General features: G+C 35.4%; 1 protein-coding gene across 1 annotated transcript in view; it reads left to right on the top strand.

Moving 5' to 3' along the window:
• The first annotated feature begins 4,413 nt into the window (after window positions 1–4,413).
• The window catches only part of prkx (protein kinase X-linked), a 47,787-nt gene continuing 29,688 nt past the window's right edge, over window positions 4,414–22,512 (top strand). The window contains exon 1 of the mRNA XM_058782253.1: window positions 4,414–5,116. Within this exon, the coding sequence (XP_058638236.1) occupies window positions 4,954–5,116 (163 nt within the window). The 5' untranslated portion in view covers window positions 4,414–4,953. The remainder of the gene's footprint in view (window positions 5,117–22,512) is intronic.

Here is a 22,512-nt window from a genome sequence, read left to right as displayed (position 1 = left end):
TTTTCCAGTTCTAGTCGACTATGATTCCTACAACTGTAAAATGCACTATGAATAAATGAAACAATCAATTACTCAGTCAATGCACAGCCACTTTTTAACATGTGTGACTCCTGATGTGCTGCCTGCCACTTCCGTTCTTGATTTATTAAGAGAAATAAACACACAATTTGAGTGGTTACTCTATAAAAAGCAAGCAAAGTCTCTAAATCACCTGTTCCTACAGATGGGATCCAGCTGCTGTGGAGTTGGAGAATTAATTCTGGCTGTGGATCTCTCCATTGGGATGACAGCCTTGGCATTTTTTACATATGGACGGTGATAACATACATGTATACATCTAAAGCAAACATTACTGTCTGAAAATAGAAATGTCTGACGGTGAACGAGAGCATGCTTGAAAATGGTGCATTTAGAAGTCATGGGTAAACAAATGTAATGAAATTTTCCCAGAACTTCTGCGTATAATCTCCCTCTTCCCACTGGAGTAGGAGCAGCTGGTCATCTTCAGCAAATGTTGCCCTGCTATAAATGGCAACCCAGACAGCTGAATTATGGCCTAACCCACTTCTTTTTCTGCAATATAGTCTTTTTATAAGACTGGCGATCATAGCCTTTTAGAGACGCTGGTTCACAAACAGGAAATGCATACAGGGTATTTGTCTTGCTCTGCTTATCCATTTCACTGATTAATGTTTTGTCTCTTTATGAACTAACAATGTATTTTGCACTACTCTGTTAATTTGTCTCCATAACTGAATTCAGCATTTATATGTGATTACATAAAAATGAAAAGTAGTCTTGGAATTATTTGAATGCTCTGGGTTCAGCCTTCTTATCATTTCCAATTTATTGTTGCAGAAAAGAATGCATCACATGCTAAAGATGTAAAATTTACATTCTTTAACATTTCTTTAAGGATGAGTGATGTGAACTGGTGTGAATCTCTATACCAGCAGTTTTAACTTGTGTTAGTGACCTTGTGACCTTTTTGACTTTAAGTCGCTTCATTGTCCACAGCAATATCCAAAAGTTGAAAGTATTTTTTAACATTTCAAAATTTCTACCCAATAAAATATTTTAGAGCTTGGCATAACTAAAACATATATTCATTATAATAATTCCAATGAAATTTTTAAGATTTGATCAATTTACACAACCTTTAGAAATCATGTTTTAAAAATTAAGCTTTCTTGTATATTCAGGTAAGAAATATCTCTTTTTTAGTTATTTTTATCTTATTTTAAAGGTTGTTTTGTTAGACATTTTATGTCTTCTTGAGGCACCCTTGGAAGTTTTCTGAATTCCTGGGGTCCAGAACCACTCTATACCATCTCTGGTGCTGCATGATTGGTGCTGCTCAGTCAATGATATGAGAGAATAATGGAATCCCGCCTCATCCACGTCAATCATTGATTATATAATTCCTCTGACACACTATGACCATGCTAAATAAGATGTGGGAGACCCTTTGTTCCAGAGCAGTTTGTTTCTGTCAGACTAAAAAGGTTAGTTGGCGTAGAATTGATTCATGTTCAACAAAGGCTTGTTCTGCCAGTTTCAGTCAGCATGAACATGTCAGATTACCAGCCATACATGTTGCAGCAGTGTTTCAGAATGCTACACAATCTAAATGTTAGAGCTGACAATATGCATGCACTGTAGCTGACTCCAACACTCAGAAACGCAGTGTTCCAAGGGCATTGGTGGTGGCAGCGGCTGTTACCCTGTCAGTGAATATGATATGTACTCAGACTGACAGCCTCTGAAAGACTTAATGGAGTTCTGCAAGCTAACCATGCAAGCCAACAGTCTATTTCCTCCCCCAATGACGGCTGAATGATATGACATTGCATTACTTGCAACATAGAAAAGACTCAATCATCGTTAGGTTACAAAATACATACATCAGAAAGACTTGAGAAATACTGTTAGTAGCTTATGAGCCTAAGCTGAAGACGTGCTCTAATTTGATCTGGAGAGGAATGGTAGTGTAACAGCTTTCACAGAAACCATCTATAATAAAAACACACTGAGCTGGTTGGAGCTTCTCTGCTTTAGAGAGAATAAAAGGCACTTTCCATAGGGTGATATTATATAAGAAAAATCTGTTTTATGTGCTATATGTTTTTCTGCACATATTTCAAATAAATGATATTTGGACTTTTTGAAGGTTGAGCTGCACACATCACAACAATTTATAAGATTATTTAAGTAATGATTTATTTAAGATTATTTTTGTAAGATTATAAAAGGCTCAAATAATGTTATTTCTTTAGTGCCATGATTTTAAGAAATGTTATTTAAATTTAATTTAATTTAACAATGTATATGTAAGATTATTTAAGAGACCTATCTGCAAAGCTACAGTACTGTTAAAAGTTTTAGTCACTTGTGTAAAAATGCTTTAAAATGGAGATGTTGTCAAAAAAAAAAAGTCATAAATAGATTTTTTCCTTTGCATTTAAAGCAGCTTTTGCCCTCGGTGCACTTGCGCACAGTTTTTCATGTAGTTTTGCAGGTAGGTTTCTTTAAGCATCTTGGAGACGTTGCCACAGTTCTTCTGGATATAGTCTGTTTCAGTTTGTTCTGTTTCTTCATGTCATTCCAGACAGACTGGATGATGATCAGATCAGATCTCTGTGTGGAGCACTGGCTGATGTCAGACTCCTTGTGCAAAATTTCACTGGATTATCACAATTAATGGAAAAATGAATGTTTGGAACTGTTCTGGATTTCCTACTGACACACTACAGCAAAAGATAGAAATAACTGACTTAAAACCATTTTTAGCTGCTGAAAATAGTGTTCTAATATTTTTGGCCACCACTGTAAATATTATTGTTTTGGTAATTAAAACTAATTTATTTTTGCTCATATTAATTTAAACTTCTTTTTAAGTTTTTCATTTTTGGTTAATTTTATGTCAGGTAATAGTTTATTAAACACTTTTAATTCTATTACATTTGTATCTCTAATAAAAAAGGGATAAGGGGGGAAAAAAAGGTGGGCAAGATGCCTGCTTCATGTAACAGAATAAAAACTGGCATTTTTAAGTTTATTCAAATGCTTTGGATTTTGAATAGCACATTATTAGAAGTCTAAGAAAGTTGATAATGACACATGTAAACTAGTTTAGGTTTAGATCGCTTCCCCTAGGCTGGTCAGAGAGTACAGTGCATAAATAGACTGACACTTAAGTTTTACACATGGGTCAGTGAGTCCATAACAGTAAGTGTGTGAGCCAGTCTGGCCATGTGTGTGGGTTGTAAATTTTGTCTGCAGCTGTCCTAAATGAGAATTTTAAAAGAGTGTGCTTTAGAAATTCAAATAAAAATTCCCATTCACATTCCCTCCCTTTTCAATGAAAACTGTGCCTATAACCTCCATTATATACAGTCCAAATAAATAGGCCTAAACAGATAGTTATACTGCAGATATACTACCCCGTGAAGAATCTGCAAAATCATCATTAAATAAATAAATAAATCTATTCACTCTTATTTAGTACATGAATAAGCAATGAATTTAGCCATGAATAAGTGTTTTCACGTAACATGTTTACATATAGTCCACATGACAAAATAATAACTAAATGAGCATAACAACCCATTCATATGTTGATAGATGGACAGATAGATAGATAGATGGACAGATAGATAGATAGATAGATAGATAGATAGACAGACAGACAGACAGACAGACAGACAGACAGATAGATAGATAGATAGATAGATAGATAGATAGATAGATAGATAGATAGATAGATAGATAGATAGATAGATAGATAGATAGATAGATAGATAGATAGATAGATAGATAGATAGATAGATAGACTACTATGCTCCAAAGGGTAGGCCTTCTGCAAGTCTTAGTTTTTAATAATTTATGAATTTGCCATTACTGCTTTACACAAAAAGCTCCAATGGGGGACAGTAACTATCAGCTCTCTAACTCTGTATTGTATCATTTTGTTCAGTATTATATTAAGTAGCCTATTATTTGGACACATTCACCTAGATGACTGAGAATTATAGTGCTACTATAGGCACCATAATACATTAGGCTACATATGTGCTTTGATGAAATGGTCAAGAAATATTAAATTTATAAACAGCCTACATCTTAGTAAAATTTTAAAATAGCCTACATCTTGTCTGAAATGTGAAAATTCTTCTGTCAGAAAGACTCATGCTACAACGTGTCCTCCTCCCCCGAAATAGTATCCAGTACCCAAGGCGTGGTGATGTCTACGTTGTGTCTACATGTGCTACAAACCACAGGGAAAATACGTACACTCAAGCTGTCAGTCAGGAAGTGCTCCACCTTTTCAGACATTCGATTGGACATTACAGATGGCGCGCTGCATATGATTGGTCGACGCCGCTGTCAGTCAGTTTTCAAGCGTTTCTCTGCTTCCTTGCCGCTGAGCGATGTTTTGAAGGGGAAATGGGTTCAGATTTCTTTGATGAGGACGGAAGGGGGAAGTAAATAATTGAAATGTCTCTAATATCTGGCAATATACATTAAGCGACTATCAACCAACGTCCATGCCGTTTCCTTGCTCCTGAAAAAAATCGACGGGATAACCTCCTGGATTCGTAAGACTGAAGTTTGAATCCTGTCCACTCCTGTCTTTGTTAACGTACAGTAGTCGCACAGGGGACGTCCGTAATAAAGTATAGCATAAATGACAGTACCATTGACATGAATAGCTTACAATTTTAGTGACTTTATGTTTACGAGTCTTTACTGGTCTGATACATTTCTGGCTACCAGGCGATGGAAAGCAGAGGGTCACAGTCTGGTTTGTGCGAACAAAGGATATGTTAACTTGACCGAAACGGATCAATGTGTATATTATTAATAGCGCGTTTTCCAAAAGCGGAAATACTGGACTTGATATCTAGAAGTGGCCATTAATGTGGCTAGTGTTAGGAAATCACACGGAAGAAGATGGCAGCAACTAAAGGCAAAGCTGGACTAAATAATGAAAGCAGTTCTGGTCGGGATAGCGGCAGGACAGACGCAGGCAGTCCCACGTTATCCGCAGGGGCCGCATCCCTGACTACCAACAGGACCTACACGCTAGATGACCTGGACACCATTGCCACTGTTGGTAAGCTAGGCGTTATGCATCCAAATAAAACCTGTTTTAGTCAACAAATATGTCCTAAAACGTTTTCATGCTCTCCAAAATGTGTTCACCCGTGTTTGTCCCACCAAGTGGCTTTTTTAGTATGGCATTTCAAGGTTCAGTTTTTGATCCTAAGCTTACCATTTAGACTACGCAACTATACAAAGAGACAACCTAGAGCTGTATAGCAGCATATTAAGTTGCCCTGGGAATTCCCTTGGGGATGACTGTAGTAATGGGCTGTCAAGTACACCTGCATGCTTGCTTTGCCAGAGCAAGTTATGCTTTGTTGCTTGTTACCAGTAGAATTTAGTCACATTTAAGCTTATTTTATATTTAATTGAGGCCATTCATGAAAACTAACATTTCAACTGCCATTTTGAAAGTGAGGCTCAGGTGGGAAACCTCGGAAGTAAAGGTAAAAAACATGAACAAACTGCTGAGCAAACTATGAAATTTATCAGGAGTGTCTCCCTTCATATATCTTTGGAAAGGGTGAATGGTGTTAACCTTTCATGAATGAAACACTGAGGTCTAATTTTCACAACACCAGGAAGTTTTTTTGGAAAAATGTATTTTCACAGTTGCATCAGCCGACTGCTCAACACCCAGGTAGTACACAACAGTACAACCTATTTAAAGGGGTGGTTGACTGTTTTCTAGGCTTGATTGTGTTTATAGGGTGCAGTCAAACATGTGTTCATGCTTCGTTTTTTTTTAAAAACGCATTATTTTTCACATAATTGACCTTTTATTCTACACCACTCTGTCCCTTCTCTGATAAACGCCCCGATTATTTCCTGGTTTTATGAAGCCCCTCCCTCAGAAATACGTGATAGGCTCAGATTGGTCAGCTGGCCCAGTGTGTTGTGATTGGCTAAACCACCTCTAGTGCGCATCTGAACGTCCCGCCCCTCAGCTCAGCGGCATGTGCTCCGGTTGTATTGTAAACGATGGCGTCGTCTATTCTGCTTATCAATTTGAGCCCGAATAAGACCCAGAGAATATTAGTGAAGAGGGTCGTGCAGAACCTGTGCAAGCACGACTCTTAATGGTATGTTTTTTTTGTTTGTTGTTGGTTCATACTTTTAGATGTGCTGTTATTTGTAAGTGCTACTACTTCTGTTAGCTTTTAATATACGGTTTTATCCTGATTAAAGCTTTAATACAGCACAGCAACCGTACGCGTGTCCATGTTTAACGCTTCTCATTGCTATGTGAAAATAAGTGTATAATTGTAACAGTTTGTTGGGAGCTAAGCTGATGATCTGAATGAGAGAGAGAGATGCAGAGCAGGGGGATGCGAGGAACAGTATTAAGAACGGCTGTTTTAGAACATTGATTTTGAAACTTGTGAGTCTATTAGAATCGTTAGAAGACAGAATTACGAATTCATATGAATAGATTTTTACGTGCACCTAGTTTTCTCTTCCTCTTTTCTAAAGCAGCACAACATGGCCTCGCCCCCTTTGTTACATGTTCCCGAGGTGGGGTATATCTGGGTTTGTGACGTAACGGAACCGGGAAGTAACTCGTTTTAGTTCCTACGAGCCATTTTTGTAGGCATTAAACTACCAGAATTTTAAAAGGCGATATCTCTGTTTGCATTGAACTTTCAGCGCCGCAACTTTGTAGATATTGTTTATGCTCAAACAGCAACAATACGCACTAACTAACATTAATAAAGTGAAATCGTAATCAACCACCCTTTTAACAGTTTTCATTCACAATGACTATGTCTTGAATACAGCTTATGATGAACATGTTTTTATGATTTCTGTATTCAAATTCAAATTGATATTTTGGGGGGTATGGTCACAAATATCAGCATGATACAATTGAGCTGATATCATAATGAAGAAAAAAAGCTTAACTGAAGCATAAAGCAAAGAAATTAATACATTTATTAGTCAAGAACGCATTAAAATAAAAGTAGTGCTATCAAACGATTAATCGAGATTTTACTAATTTACTCACCCTCATGTCATTCCACACCTGTATAAGTTTCTTTCTTATGTTGAACACAAAAGAAAATATTTTGAAGAATCAAACAGTTGTTGGTCCCCATGACTTCCGTAGTAGGGAAAGAAATGCTATGGAAGTCAATGGGGACCATCAACTGTTTGATTACCAGCATTCAAAATATCTTCTTTTGTGTTCAACATAAGAAAGAAACTCATACAGGTTTGGAACGACATGAGAGTGAGTAAATGATGACAAAATTTTCATTTTTGGGCCAACTGTCCCTTTAAATTTCTCACAAAATTAGTCTTTCTGTTTGAGATCTTCGAGTTTGATATTTGATGATAAATTCAAAACCATTTCTAAAAAATATTAGGGCTGCAAAAAGATTTAATCACGATTAATCACATTCAAAATAAAAGTTTGTGTTTACATAATATATGTGTGTGTGGACTGTGCATATTTATTATGTGTATATATATATATATATATATATATATACACACACACACACACACACACACATACACATTCATGTATATATTTAAGAAAAAGATGTTACGTTTTTATATTAAATATATTTACATATATAATTTATATGAATATGAATATATACACATAAATGCATGTAAATATTTTCAAAATATATGCTGTATGTGTGTGTCTTTATATACATATAACAAATATACACCGTACACACGCACATATTATGTAAACAAAAACTTTTATTTTGGATGCGATTAATCTCGATTAATCATTTGACAGCACTAATTAAAAGGTTACAGTGAAGGCATTTATAATTTTACTTTAATGCTGTTCTTTGAACTTTGTATTCATCAAAAAATCTTGTATCATGGTTTGCACAAAAATGTTAAGCAGCACAACTATTTTCAACACTGATAATAATGTTCCTTGAGCAGCAAATCAGCATATTAGAATGATTTCTGAAGGATCATGTGACACTGAGGACTGCGGTGATGGCTGCTGAAAATTATGTGGTAATGTTTTGGGGTTTTTTAATATATCAAATTAGATCCTCTCAGCAGCTGAAATCCTCTTAAAAATACAACCCATAATGTTTTTCTCATCCACACTTTATAGATCAGTGTGCAGAATTGCTAATGGCAAATTTACTTTGTAATTTACTACTTCTAATTTATGCCCGTTCTTTTCTTGTCTTTAAAACATAAGCCAATAAGAAAACTCAATATCATGTATTTTTGTTCTTCCTCTTCCTTTACACCCCTGAAGACCTCACTATCTTAGTTCACTCGCACCTCTAACACATTTTAATTAGTTTCATTACACACCATCTCTTCTACTCCCACATTCGGCAGTGAAAAGTAATTTAAATGCATACGTGCCTTGCAAACAGATGGAACAAGGCCCATCTGACAAGGAGTAAATCTCATGTGACTGAATTGTATCTGTTAATAGAATGTTCAGTTTCTAAACAATCCCCTCTATTTATATTGAACGACGTGGCAACAACATGTTACCTCCTTTCTGAGCACCAAGTGCTTCCTCGTTCTCATTAGCACCATGTGATTTCAGGCAAAAGCTGACAGGATTATTACTCAAGCCATAGAACAATCATGACTAAGAGGACAACCTACATCATTCTAGTCTGCACTAGCTCCACCAGTGTTGTTTAGCCATAGATGACAGTCATGTCATGGACATTCTTGAACACTGCTAATATTAGTCCTGCCATTCTTTTTAAGGCCTCCTGTCTAAGTTATTAGTAGTTGTGATGATATCTACTTCTTTTAGCTGAACTGTATAAAACTGAAAGGATAGCTCATTGTTAAAGGGCCTCAGGGTGAGGAGGAGAGCAGTTCATGTCTGGGAAAAAAAAAAACAGGCCAGGTCGGAATGTGTACACAGGCATTTTGCACGTGTCAGCATGTTTTGTTTTTGTTTTTCTGGTGGTGTTAGTTGTTGTCACACTGTATTGATTAAGTTGATTAAGATTCCCCTTGTTTCTTTTTTACTCTCATCAACACTCAGTTGCACAGTCAGAGTCAAAAAAAGGATAAGCTACAACAGTTAACCATGTCAGCTGTAGACAGCTGGACGAACTTCACCGTTACCAAAGCTGATGCTAGAATAGCACTAGGCTTATGTAAATTTGTTCAGATGAAATATCTAAAAACATTTCAGTGCATCACCCATTTTTGCCTAGCTAAGTAAAAAAGTGAGCTAATTGCAACTTTTGAATTTCACTGTTTTTAAACCCTAGCTCACTTTAACCTATTTATTTATTTGTTTTATTCTAAAGCAGAAACATACTGTACACTGTAAATAGGATGTTGAAACTTAATCTCAGTCCCTCAACCTTGTGAGGTTTCAGTTTCTCGAGAATAAGCTTGTCATGCAGGATTCCTGTTGGAAGCCTAGCAAGCCAGTGCAGACTAGCAACAGTGAGGGTTAGCCAGGCTCTGTCCAGCAGCACTGAAGTTAGGGATGCACCGGTTGACCTGCCTGTGTGCACACTACATTATAATCATTTGTGATCATGTCATTTGTGTGGAAGACATTTGGCAAAAGCACAACAAACACAGAAAAACAGATACCAAGAAGCGAACAGCCGTTGGTGTACTGGCGCACAAATAAGAGCCGCTTTCCTGCGCTTGCTGAAGTTGCATGAGTGTATCTGTCCGTGCCCTGCACAAGCATAGACAGTGAACGGTTGTTCAGCACAGCTTCTCGCGTGTTGGATGAGAAACGAAACGGACTAACTTGTGACAAAGCTGAAATGCTTCTTTTTGCATGCACTTTTGAAAAGCGTGAAGTTAACGTCACTTCTGTAGAGGATGATTATTTTTATTTTACCTTAAAATTACATTGACTTAATTTGATTTAAAAAGCACTATATAAGATGCTGTAGCATCTTTGTTTTACTAGTTGCACTAAACATTATTTGATTTAACATTTTGGAATCATTTATTTATATAGCCTGCTTTAGTTTTATTTAGTTTCACTGGTAAAGACCTTTTTTCTTTACACCAAATTTAAAAATGAAAACAAATACTGATTAAGTAACATCTTTGTTTGAACTGTTGAATGTGTTGATTGTGTTGTTTGGATTGTAACTATGCAGTTGTTGCCTTTAATTTCACATGGTCAGAGTTAATGTTCTCATTTAAAGGGTTAGTTCACCCAAAAATGAAAATTAGCCTGTGTTTTACTCACCCTAGAGGCATCCTAGTAGGGCTGCACGATAAATCAAAATGAAATCGCAATCGCAATTAGACAGAAGCTACGATTGTCATGTGTCTGAGTTCTTATTATTATAATTATGATAATGACGTCCTACGTCATCCTCCGGAATGCCTTCCGCATATGTCAGATACCGGAAGTGAGAGATAAGTGTTTATTACGTTTGAAATATGGATATTTTTCTGATGAAAACGCATGGATTCACAACAGGAGGCCTTTATTCATGCCCCGGAGCCATGTGAGGCATGTTTTATTATGGATGCGCGCACTTTATTTGACGACTTGTGGACAGTTGAACAGGAACAGTTTAAGGCCAGTTTTATGTAGTTTCAACCCAATTTAAAAACAAAAGCTAAATGCTGATGTCAGTACCATCTATGTTTATATTGAATGTATTTACTGCGCAGATACTGCCATTTTTTTTTCAGATGGTTACAGTTATTGTTTTCAATAGCCAAAAGCCAGTTTGGCCTGTTAAATACCAAATAAACATCTTGTTTATGTATACTTTCATTCTTTCTTATTTGTTGCTTAAAGAAAAAAAAATCGGAAATCGGTATCGGAATCGGCCAGTTTACCGGAATCGGCCATGAAAAATCATGATCATGGTGTATCACTAATTGAAGCCTTTCTTAATTTTAGTTTTACACTGTAAAAAAAATCAGAAGGTGAGAGAACTCAAAAATGTGAAATGTGAGTAGATTCGAAAACTTTTTTTTTTTTTTTAAGTACCGTATTGTCCCGAATATAAGACGACCCTGATTATAAGATGATATCCCTTTCTCCAGATGTACCTTTTGGAAAAAGGCTTTTTGAAAACCAAATCTTGTTTGTTTTTTTTTGTTGTTGTTGTTGTTGTTGTTGTTTTTGTTTTGTTTTTTCTCTCTCTGTAAAACACTTTTTTTCTTAAATTATTTTCATATTGCATATTTTTCCTATTTTAATTTTTGTTTTGAAAGTATGGTAAATACTGGTAAAATGTACCAACAATGACATTGAAAAATATGCACTTTTTGATATACCATAAAAATAACAGGTAGCCCATCTGAGTTATATAACATTTAGGCTATCCATCTCATAGTAGCCTACCAAAATTTTATTAACAGTAGAAGTGAAATCTTATTGTAGTCTTCAAATCTGGGTACTGTCTTATGTTTTAAAATCACTTACAGAGGAAGTTTGGTCTCATCAGGCTAACATTACAGTCACGACTCGTGCCGCTGTAAGCTTTTCTTTTTCTTTTGTTTTCACTCGCGATCTTTACAGCACACATTACATTACATTACATATTTCATGGCACACTCGTTTTATGCGTTTTTGGCGCCACCTGTTGTTGTGGGTGTATTACTGACATGTCAAAGTCTAGACCCTGAATATAAGACGACCACGTTTTTTCAGATGTATTTCAAGAAAAAATCATCGTCCTATATTCGGCTGAATACGGTATATACAATGTATGAAAAACTTATTGAATCAGCCTAATATTTGAAGTTTGGCTATGCTTTTATCAAACATAAATACACTCAAAAACAGTAATGTTTTTTACTTGTGGATCCAAGTTCAAAGTGTGTTTTGAGTTGAACTAAGCATAGAGATGTAAGTCTTTATGTTTGTCGAACCCATCAGTTATCAGTGCATTTGTTGAGCAGACTGAAAAGGTTATACAGTCATGGCCAAAAATATCGGCACCCTTGGTAAATATGTTTAAAGAAGGCTGTGAAAATTAATCTGCATTGTTAATCCTTTTGATCTTTTATTTTTTTTAAATCACTAAAAACCTTTCATTTATATAATTAGAATTTAAAACGGGGGGAAATATCATTATTAAATTAAATGTTTTTCTCAGATACACATTGAACACAATTATTGGCACCCCTAGAAATTCTTATCAGTAAAATATCTCTGAAGTATATTCCCATTTATATTCCCAATTTTGAGCACTCCAGGGTGATTATGAACATGAAATTATCCAGCCATGGCTTCCTGTTTCACAGAAATATAAATAGGAGGGAAAACAAAGGCCAAATTCCCTTAATCATCCATCACAATGAGAAAAAACAAAGAATATATTTCTGATGTGCAGCAAAAGATAATTGAGCTTCACAAACTAGTGAAGTGGCTTTAAGAAAAGAGTTGAAGCATTGAAAATCCCCATTTCCACCATCAGGGCAATAATTAAGAAGTTCCAATCAACATAAAATGTTACGAAACTGCCTGGAAGAGGCATGTGTCTATATCGTCCTAATGCATGGTGAGAAGGAGAGTTTGAGTGGCTAAAGACTCTCCAAGGACCACAGCTGGAGAATTGCAGAAAATAGTTGAGTCTCGGGGTCAGAAAACCTTAAAAAAAAAAAATTTTCACCACATGTTGTTTGGGAGGGTTTCAAGAAAAATTCTCTGAGCTCATCCAAAAACAAACTCCAGTATATTCAGTTATAAGACTCGACTGGAACTTCAAATGGGACTGGCTTTTTAGCACTCAAGATGGGTTTGGTGAACACAGGGATAAAAAGTACCCCATGTGTACAATGAAATAAACTGCTGTATTTTTGATGTTGTGGGCTTATATTTCTGCTGGAGGTCCTGGACATCTTGATTAGACACATGGCATCATGGATTCTATCAAATACCAACAGATAAAAAATCAATAAGTGATTGACTCTGTTAGAAATCTTATAATGGGCCATGTTTGGGTCTTCCAACTGTACAATAATCCAAGCACAAACCTCAAAAACAACACAAAAATGGGTCACTGAGCATAAAACCACGCTTCTGCTGGCCATTCCTCTGACCTGAACCCTATAAAAAATGAGTGGGGTGAACTGAAGAGAAGAAACACCAACAGCTGGGAATCTAAAGTGTCTGGAGTGATTCTGGATGAAGGAACAGTCTCTGATCTCTTGTCAGGTGTTCTCTAACCTCATCAGGCATTATAGGAGAAAATTTAGAGCTGTTAAACTGGCAAATTGAGGTTTCAAAAAGTATTTAAAATTTTTAAATTCTTATTATCCAATGAAAGGTTAGATTTTTGTGAATTTTTTTAATAAAAGATCAAAAGGATTAACAATGCAGATTAATTTTCACAGCCTTCTTTGATCATATTTACCAAGGGAGCCGATATTTTTGGCCATGACTGTATATGGTGACTTCTACACCAAAAAAGTTGTATACTCATTGAAATGGAAGAGAATCAGCCAAAGAGAACACTAATCTTTGTAATGGTAACTTACATAACACAACACAATTATTACAAAAATGATGTATTCTGGATAACAAATATTTATGCCATCATAAGTCCCAATACTTTGACTAAAACACATTATTCAAGTTCATCAACTGACCGAACAGCACCCTGTTAGTTCGACCCTCACCATTAAACTTAATATTAAAAATGTAGAATATTTTTTCAAATATGTTTAATATTCTAAATTGCTTATACTAAATGGTTAAAAAATTTTATGTAAGCTATTGCATTTTTCTACATTTGATACCTTTAAATAAGAGTTTGTCTGACAAAATGGGAGTTGGATTTTGTGTGCTTTATTTAACATGCTTCTCCAGAAAGTTTAAGATGTGTTCTTAGGAGGTAAACCTAGGGGTATAATTGAAGTATCTTTGTCATCATACATACTCGGGCTAGGGGTGTGCCATATCATATCCATGTCCACGATAATACCGGTATAAATTATTACATGATAAAAAAAGTGTCATATCACGATATCAATGATATAACGACGCAATTATGTATTTACTAGGGATGCACCAATTGTTTGGCAGCTGAAATTATTCGGCCGAAAATAAACAAAAAGACCTAATAAATTGTACCGAACAATGACGTGACGCGATCAAATAGAGGCGTGCACTTATGCAGCAAACATGACGGCAGTGTTGAAGCATTTAAAACTGAAAGATGCAAAAATTATTACAAGCACAGATAGCGAGAGACCGTTTAGTACTGCATCTCATGTCTCCAATGAGAAGAGGAAGGGGTGGTGTTGCTGGCTACTGTATGATGATTAAAATCGCAAAATGGCCTTTAACAATTAAATACACTGCAGAATGTTGTTTTCTAATACACGCATGAATTGACCTATCGGTAAGCCCCTCCCCTCGAATGCAGACTAGCCAATGGCAGTTGAGTATCAGTTGCACGGGGAGCGGAACTCGGACATCTTTAGGTTTCAGTGCCATAGAGAAACATTGGAAACAAATGTAATATGAGACTTCTTCCGCTTGCATTGTGATCTGTAAACCCTCCTTCGAGTTACCCACTGTATTTATTTTTAAATATTTTATAAATCCCTCCATGGAATATTTAATTCCCATTTGGTAGCCTTCTGTGTCCAAAATTGTGCAAAAACATCGTGGGACAAGGTTTTCACACTTGTAGCTGTCATTGTAAGACAGAGAGCAACTCCCTTTGTTTGTCCGAGGGAGCAACAGTAACTAAGGGGGGCGGGGCTTACCGATAGGTCAATTGCATTCAAATTGGGATCTGTAATATTTTCTAATGTTTGAAAAGAATTCCCTTCTGCTCAGCAAGACTGCATTTATTTGCATGAAGGGGGTCTCCAAAATGGCCACAAAATATTATTTTACTAACTTATTCATTTTAAGTTAAATTGTGTTATGTTGGTATAATGTCTGCTAGAATGTTAAAAAATATTTTTAAGTTGTTGTTTTGTATTAGTGTACAATGTTTTAAAATAATAATTTATTCCATGTAGTGTCCATTTCATTCATTTAACATTTAATATTGGAGGCATCCAAGTTATTTGACGTATTTGAACAATAGTTACTTCCCCTGGTAATTGATTACTTTTATAATGATGTAACTCAGTTACTAACTCAGTTACTACTTGTGAGAACTAACTAGTAACTTGGTAACACTTTACAATAAGGTTCATTAGTTAAACATTAGTTAATGTATTAACTAACATGAACTAACCATGAGCAATACATTTGTTACTGTATTTACTAATCTTCCCTAACGTTAGTTAATAAAAATACAGATGTTCATTGTTAGTTCACAGTGCATTACCTAATGTTAACAAGATTTTAATAATGTATAATTAAATGTTGAAATTAACATTAACGCTGTATAAGTGCAGTTCATTATTAGTTCATGTTAACTAATGTAGTTAACTAATGAACCTTATTGTAAAGTGTTACCAGTAACTAACTAATTACTTTTTTTTTTTTAAAGTAACTTGCCCAACACTGGTCACTACTATTGCACTATGATGCTGCTTCTGCCACCTCATGACAGATTTACACTTCGAATTAGATAGTCTGTCATCAATGACAGTAGCTCATTGGAAAATGATGGAAAATGCCCTTCATTGTATTTGCACTAATAAATGCTGCTGCCTGCCAGCTGCAATCACCAACAAAACGTTGTTCCATATTTTTGTGTATATCGTCATAAATATCGTTATCGCAAATTTTCTTGAAATATCATGATATCATTTTGAGGCTATATCGCCCACCCCTAACCAGAGGTGGGTAGTAACGAGTTACATTTACTTCGTTACATTTACTTGAGCAATTTTTTTGCGGTAATACTTTGAGCATATTTGAAGATGGGTACTTTTACTCTTACTCAAGTACATTTTTAGTGAAAAAACGGTACGTTTACTTCGTTACTGTGGGCGACGTTTCTCACGTTACTTTATCTTAATGCAATACAAAAATGCTTCAATTTATTCCAAACGCGCCGTCTACTTTTCTCTGGGCAATGAGTGATGCCCATTTGCGAATAATTCATTCTTTTGAGTCAATTCTGTTCAAAGGCTTGATCAAACCAGTTGGCAAACCCGTGAATTGGTTCGCAAATCAGTTTGAATGGTTCTCACTCAGAGTTAAACAGAAAGTTTAAGAACATCAAGAGCGTTGAAGACGTGGCTTTGGATCTACAGTCAATTGAAAGCAAATCTGCAAAGGCTATTATTTACTAGCTATGAAGATCTTTAAAAGATAAACACCGCGTGTGCTGTCTACGGTTCCACAGGTATATATAGGCTACATTTGACTACAGTACACGATACCACTATGACAGTTTGTTGAACATGTACACAATATACATTTGTTTACATTTTGCAAAATCAGATCCGTCAATGTGCATTTGTTTCGTTATGTTCAGATGTTCGGTAGTGGTCATGTGAGGAGTTTTCACTCTTCTCCATGTCAGAGGTTATATATAGGCTACATATATACATTTAATACATAATTAATATACTTTAAAATAAAATATAATTTAATTCAGTGATGCAAATCAGAATTTTCATCAGCTGTTACTATAAAGTTTTCAGAGTCATATGATCCTTCAGAAATCATTCTAATATATATTGATTTATTACCAGTGTTGGAAACAGTTTTGCTGCTTAATATTTTTTGAAACCTGTGACATTTTGTTCAGGATTCTTTGATGAATAGAAAGCTAAAAAGAACAGCACTGATAATAAATCAACATATTGGAATGATTTCTGAAGGATTATTTGACACTGAAGACTGGCGTAAAGGTCGATGAAAATGCTGTTTTGCATCACTGAAATAAATTACGTAAAAAAAAAAACACATATACTGTATATAGCCTATATACACATTACATACATTTTATCTATATATCTAAATAAAAAATAGACTATATATATATATATACAGTATATGATCCAAAGTAACTAGTAACTAACTACTTGAGTAGTTTTTTTTATCCGATACTTTTTTACTCTCACTCAAGTAACTATTCAGACTATTACTTTTACTTTTACTTAAGTAAATATTTCTATAAGTACTTTTACTTTTACTTGAGTACAGTTTTTGGGTACTTGGGTACTTGCCCCTAACTCAGGCTACACCACACACAGTGCAAATGCTTGATTCTCACATAATTATCGGAGCAGCCTCACAGTTTTTTTGGAGCAGATACTTAAGTGCTATTTCCAAGAAACAACGATCTTTGTCATATCTGTGATTTACTGTACAAGAAAATTGCTTTGTGGTTTAGGGGAAAATGTTTTTCATAGCATTTTGAGAGGCGATCTCCTGTATAAAAATGGATCTGAAGTGTATACTATAGCATTAGGCCCAGCATAAATAATCCAATTTAAAGAGCTTTTTGTGGGATGGTAGAGATTTACGGCCTATGACGAATGATTTAAGCTTCTATCTGAATTCTCTTATCGTTACATTGCCGTTAAAATAATGAGGAAATAGTTGTCAGAACTCCCTTTTTTCTTGGGTTTTGCTCTGATTTGATTTATGGCAGAATAGAGAATGAATGTGGATAATACAGCAAAAGTGTTCTTTTGTTAACTAAGGGCAAATGCAGCTAAAACATTTTAAGGCATTTGATATCACAGCAAGGCTAAATGCAGCTCAGTGAAGGTTATCCCTGCCCACAAGTATAAAGTCAGATGTGATGGCAGACTATTACTGAAACACGGGTTTCCTAGTGAAAGGCTGAAAATGTGCTTGAGATTTGCTTTTTAAAAGAACCTTTACAGCCTTTATAAAGACCAGTTTTAGAATATGGTTTGCCAAGAAGACTTAAACTAATCCAATAATGATACCATTCATGACTGAATTAAGGCATTCATTAATGAATCAAAATAAGGTCAGTGTCTCATAATCATGTTAATTGTCTTATAATGGTTAAGGTTGATAACTGAAAAGTAAAAAAACTATTCCCATATAGATAAAGTGGCATCTGCCACCCGAAACACGTAATCTGACTATTTAGAAAACTGGAAATATATAAAGTATAATGTAAATTATGGATATTTATTCAAGCTGTTGAAAAAAAAAAAAGTGAATTGAAATGTGTACACTGATGCCCTAAAGCCTGAGCACTACAACCTGGAAAAGGTGCAACATTCACTTGTAATAAAATAACTTAATCTTTATTGGGTAATTCTTCAAAACGAAATAGATCTGTAACATCTGTAACACTTGTGGTGTTTTGTTTTCTTTAAGCATTTACGTGGTTGCTAACAGAGGTTGTGGTCATTAAACGCCATTGTGCCACACAGGAAAACTCATCTACTCACTTTTACAGCTTTTTTGTATTTACGCTCTTGCAAACTATTTGAATCCAATCTTTCTGCCTTGTAGATAAAAAAAGAAAAAGAAAAGAGTTGTCTGAAGCTTAGTGATGTGGATAGTCATGCAACTGTGATGTAGCTTGTTTATAGCCTAACTTTAGCTTTATACATCTTGCAATTGTATTTAGTCTTCAAAGTTCATGATAATTGTTTATTTGTAAATAGCTTGATGAACAAATAATTTAGGTTAAGAATCATGTACTTTTATTGGTCACAGAGCTTATTCTCTGCAATAACCCCAAAGCCAATGAAAATATCCTACTGGCTTTTTTTTTTTTTTTTTTGAGGGAACCAGAATGCTTCTTCCCTGCAGCAATCTATTATGAAATTATGAGCAATGCGATATATTACTTGAGAATAATTGTGATTTATCATTTCAAATAAATTAAACTCTTACGTGTTCCCTTTAACTGTGATAAAATCGCTGTAATAAACAATCGCTCAAGAGAATTTAGACTTTGAGCTATGAAGGTTATGCTATAAGATTGCATTGTGTGAGATGCATACAAATTACATGCTGAGAATGTAAAATATTCACTAAGCTGTGGGGTGGGTTTACCACATTATATAGTGACAGCAGGAAATGTATTCTGTTAAATACTTCCACGAAGTGCATTTACTCAAAAGCCATGTGTGGTTTATTCTAAAAGAAAGGGAGTAGAGGGAAAGCTCATATTTCTTGTTTTATTATTATTGTTTCATTATCAAGAGTTGAATAGCCTATAAAAACACAACAAAACAATAGACCTTGATGGAAATTTCCAACTTTAGCTATGTATAATCTTTTTTTTGTTTGTTTGTTTTTACTATGTAATATATACTTATGCATGATTATTTTATGTTTTCTCAATACGTGATTCATATCATATCTTTCTCTTGGTTGATGCACACGCATGGTTGTTGTCGGCTAGTCAGGTCAACTGTAGTCTCAGCCTCAGACATCATGCCTATGGCTAAATGTCTGATGCATATGACACTAGGGCTGCACAATTTGGGGGGGAAATTCTAATTGCAATTTTTCTGGTTAAAATTGCGATTTAAAATGTGATTTAAAAAATTTAAATATAAAATTAATAAGATAATACTAATTTTATTTTACATAAAACTATTGTTTTACAAAACATTGTTGTTAACATGCAGGCAGCCTATAACTGTACATCATATGATACTGTTATGATAAAAATCTTTGACAGTAATTTCTTTAATTTCTTTCTTTTCATTTTTTTTTTTAAATCGAGAGTTATGTAAAAACCAAAAAAAGCCCATGTCTCTAATATGAATTATGAGTCTTTTATGCATCCACTGTGGGGGGGAAAACTATTTCTGTTCACTTATATACCCTGCAGAAAAACATGGATTATCGCAGGTTTACTTCAAATTTCTTTAGATAAAAGCATTATTATTCCTTTTTAAATTTGGGAGGATGTTTGGCATGTGTGTTGCTTTTTCAGATGCACTTTATAAGCGACTCAAACTCACAGCGCTTGCAGAGATGAGCAGCATTTACTACTGACACTGTGCCTATGTTTATTTTATTAAAAATCGCAGCTTTTGCAATTCAGTAATCGCATCAAGCCAAATTTTCACAATTTCGGTTCGATTTTGATTAACCGTTCAGGCCTATATGGCACACAAAATTGTAAACACTTCAAGAGTTTCAGAGTCGTCATCTGATTGGTTGAATTCTACAAGATTTCTGGGAGACATGTGTATTGCGTTCTTTAAAGTTCCGCCTGGAAACAATGATGCCGTGATGCCAAACCCCTCATGGAAGAAGAAAGCCATCATGTTTACAACTTTGATAATGAGCGCTTATTGGGATCAACTAAATGCTGGATTTTCAAAACTATGTGAAATATGTACGTTCGCGGCATAGACCCTTTAAAGTATTTCCAAGAGTTTTACACACCAGCCTGTTATTGTGGGCATATTTCCACGCCCCTAAACATGATGTGGCAGAAAACAAGACATGATTGGTTGTTTTACTTGTCTGTCATATGGCCTCTTGGCCAGTCCTTGGCCATTCAATGCTGCAATGGTTTCCAAACATACTGCCGTCAGGCTGGCTACACAAAACTAGGTAAACTGTGGCTCAATCACAGTCACAAATTATTTGATCAAGGTACAAAAGTATATTTTTGAGATTTTTTTAAGTGTGTATCAATATAAGTTTTTTTAGAACCTGACCTTGTGCTTTAATCTGGCCTTAGTCATAATTTCAAGATGTAGTTCTATACAGTCAAAATACATCAATAAATCCATCTCTTGAACTTAATAAGATGGAACAAACATCACCCCACCACAAGAAGAATTTAGATTTATTAAGGAAAACTGTCCTTGGCTTGCATAGAAATGTGCTTTTGCTTTGAAGTTTTTACATCTTTGTTTATTTATTTTAAGATGAGGTGATTTGGTTATTGCTCTTGAAAGTAAAAATATTTCCCATGGCTGTTTGAAATGTTTAAATCTTAATATTGTCCCATGGTCTGTATTTAATTTAATTTAATTTAATTTATAAAGTGAACCGTGCCATTTTTAATCAGTTGGGCATTAAAACATTGGTGGAAAGTAGGGTTGGGCTGATAGACGATGCCATCGCCGATGGCTGACAGACTTCACAATGTTGAGCCAGCATTGTGATGATTCCTTCCCCCCCCACCCCCTCTTCCGCAATCCTCCGCATCCCAATTCCATGTTCGGAAAGGAAATTAAGTATACTACGGTAACGGAACCCCTAAGGGGAATAAATTGCCTACGAGTTGGGAGGATTAAAAAATAAATTAATTAAATACTTTCTCTTGCAATTATATCATTGGGTAATTATACTGTATATAAATTGCTGGCATCAGGGAACCGTTACTAATATGCAGGGCACTGAAACCGCTTTCGAATGCGCGCTCTTATTTTACTTTCACTTTCGAGATTCGCGATCACACGGACTCTATACTACAGAACAGCAGTACCATAAATTTTATAAGATTAGATGTTTGTCAGTGGTGCTCAGTATCTGCAAATCATTCGCCATTGTCCTATCAGTCATCTCTCCTTACTCTGTGTGTGTGGTAAGTGAACTTTCATGTACTGTAATGTAACAGGCTGCTAGCAAGCGGCTAACCATGTCCCTTTAGTGGCTCCGTAGAACACGTTATTTTTTTTCCGTGTGTTTCTGCATACGGATTCACGCTTCGGGTACACCCCTAACCCCGCCCCCCGGTGTCATCGTCCATCACAATGTTTCACTGTAGACATCGTCCGATGCCAATTTGGTAGTCATCGCCCAACCCTAGTGGAAAGATTAAAAAAAGAAAGAGAGAGAGAAAGAATTGAAGACACTGCCCTCAATGTTTTAGCTCCCCAACCCAAACAAGGTATATTTGCATGCATTAATTTAGATAGAATACATAGTTTATTTTTATATGAACCCCAAAAAGCCCTACTCCCTTCATTCAGAACTGGAAAAAGCCACAGTTATAATGTCACCTTGAGTATCATTGTCGATTCTGCCTTGTTGAGATATCTAAAAGGAAAGAGTTTTTTAGAATTTTTTTTTAGTTAATATTCAGTCTCCTCAACTGACCAGTAAGACCTGAATAAACATTATGGAATTTTGTAAGAAGTGAACCATAAACAAAAATCTTATTATAAAAGGTCTCCGGTGAACATTTGCATCACAGCACTGCGCATGCATGGAATGTATTTTTGAATCCTATTGAGAAGATCATATTGTCATAGTCACGTTCAACTGTTTATATGCTTAGGGTTTTTTTTTCTCTCTCTCTCTCTCTCTTATCAATTGGATTATTTCAGGTCTACACCACTCCTTTCAGTCCGATCAAAATTTGAGGTCGTTCAGATCGAGCTTCTTCAGATCAATTGACGTTTACATGAAGGCTTTTCAATCCGATCGAGCCATCAGCCCAGTTACTAACAGATTATTTGGGTGCATGTAAACATAGCTATTGAATGTGTCTGACCAATAAGAAGGTGGAGGAGAATAGTGAAGCATTGTGACTTCGATTTCTTCACTTCTAATTTCACAATAACAGCTCCTTTGATGTTTTGAATGTGTTGCCAGCGGAATAAGATTCCCCT

This window comes from Onychostoma macrolepis, chromosome 01 (assembly GCF_012432095.1).
Source record: "Onychostoma macrolepis isolate SWU-2019 chromosome 01, ASM1243209v1, whole genome shotgun sequence".
Lineage (NCBI taxonomy): Eukaryota > Metazoa > Chordata > Actinopteri > Cypriniformes > Cyprinidae > Onychostoma > Onychostoma macrolepis.
The sequence above is the reverse complement of the archived record's forward strand: the minus strand, read 5'-3'. Positions and strand labels throughout refer to the sequence as shown.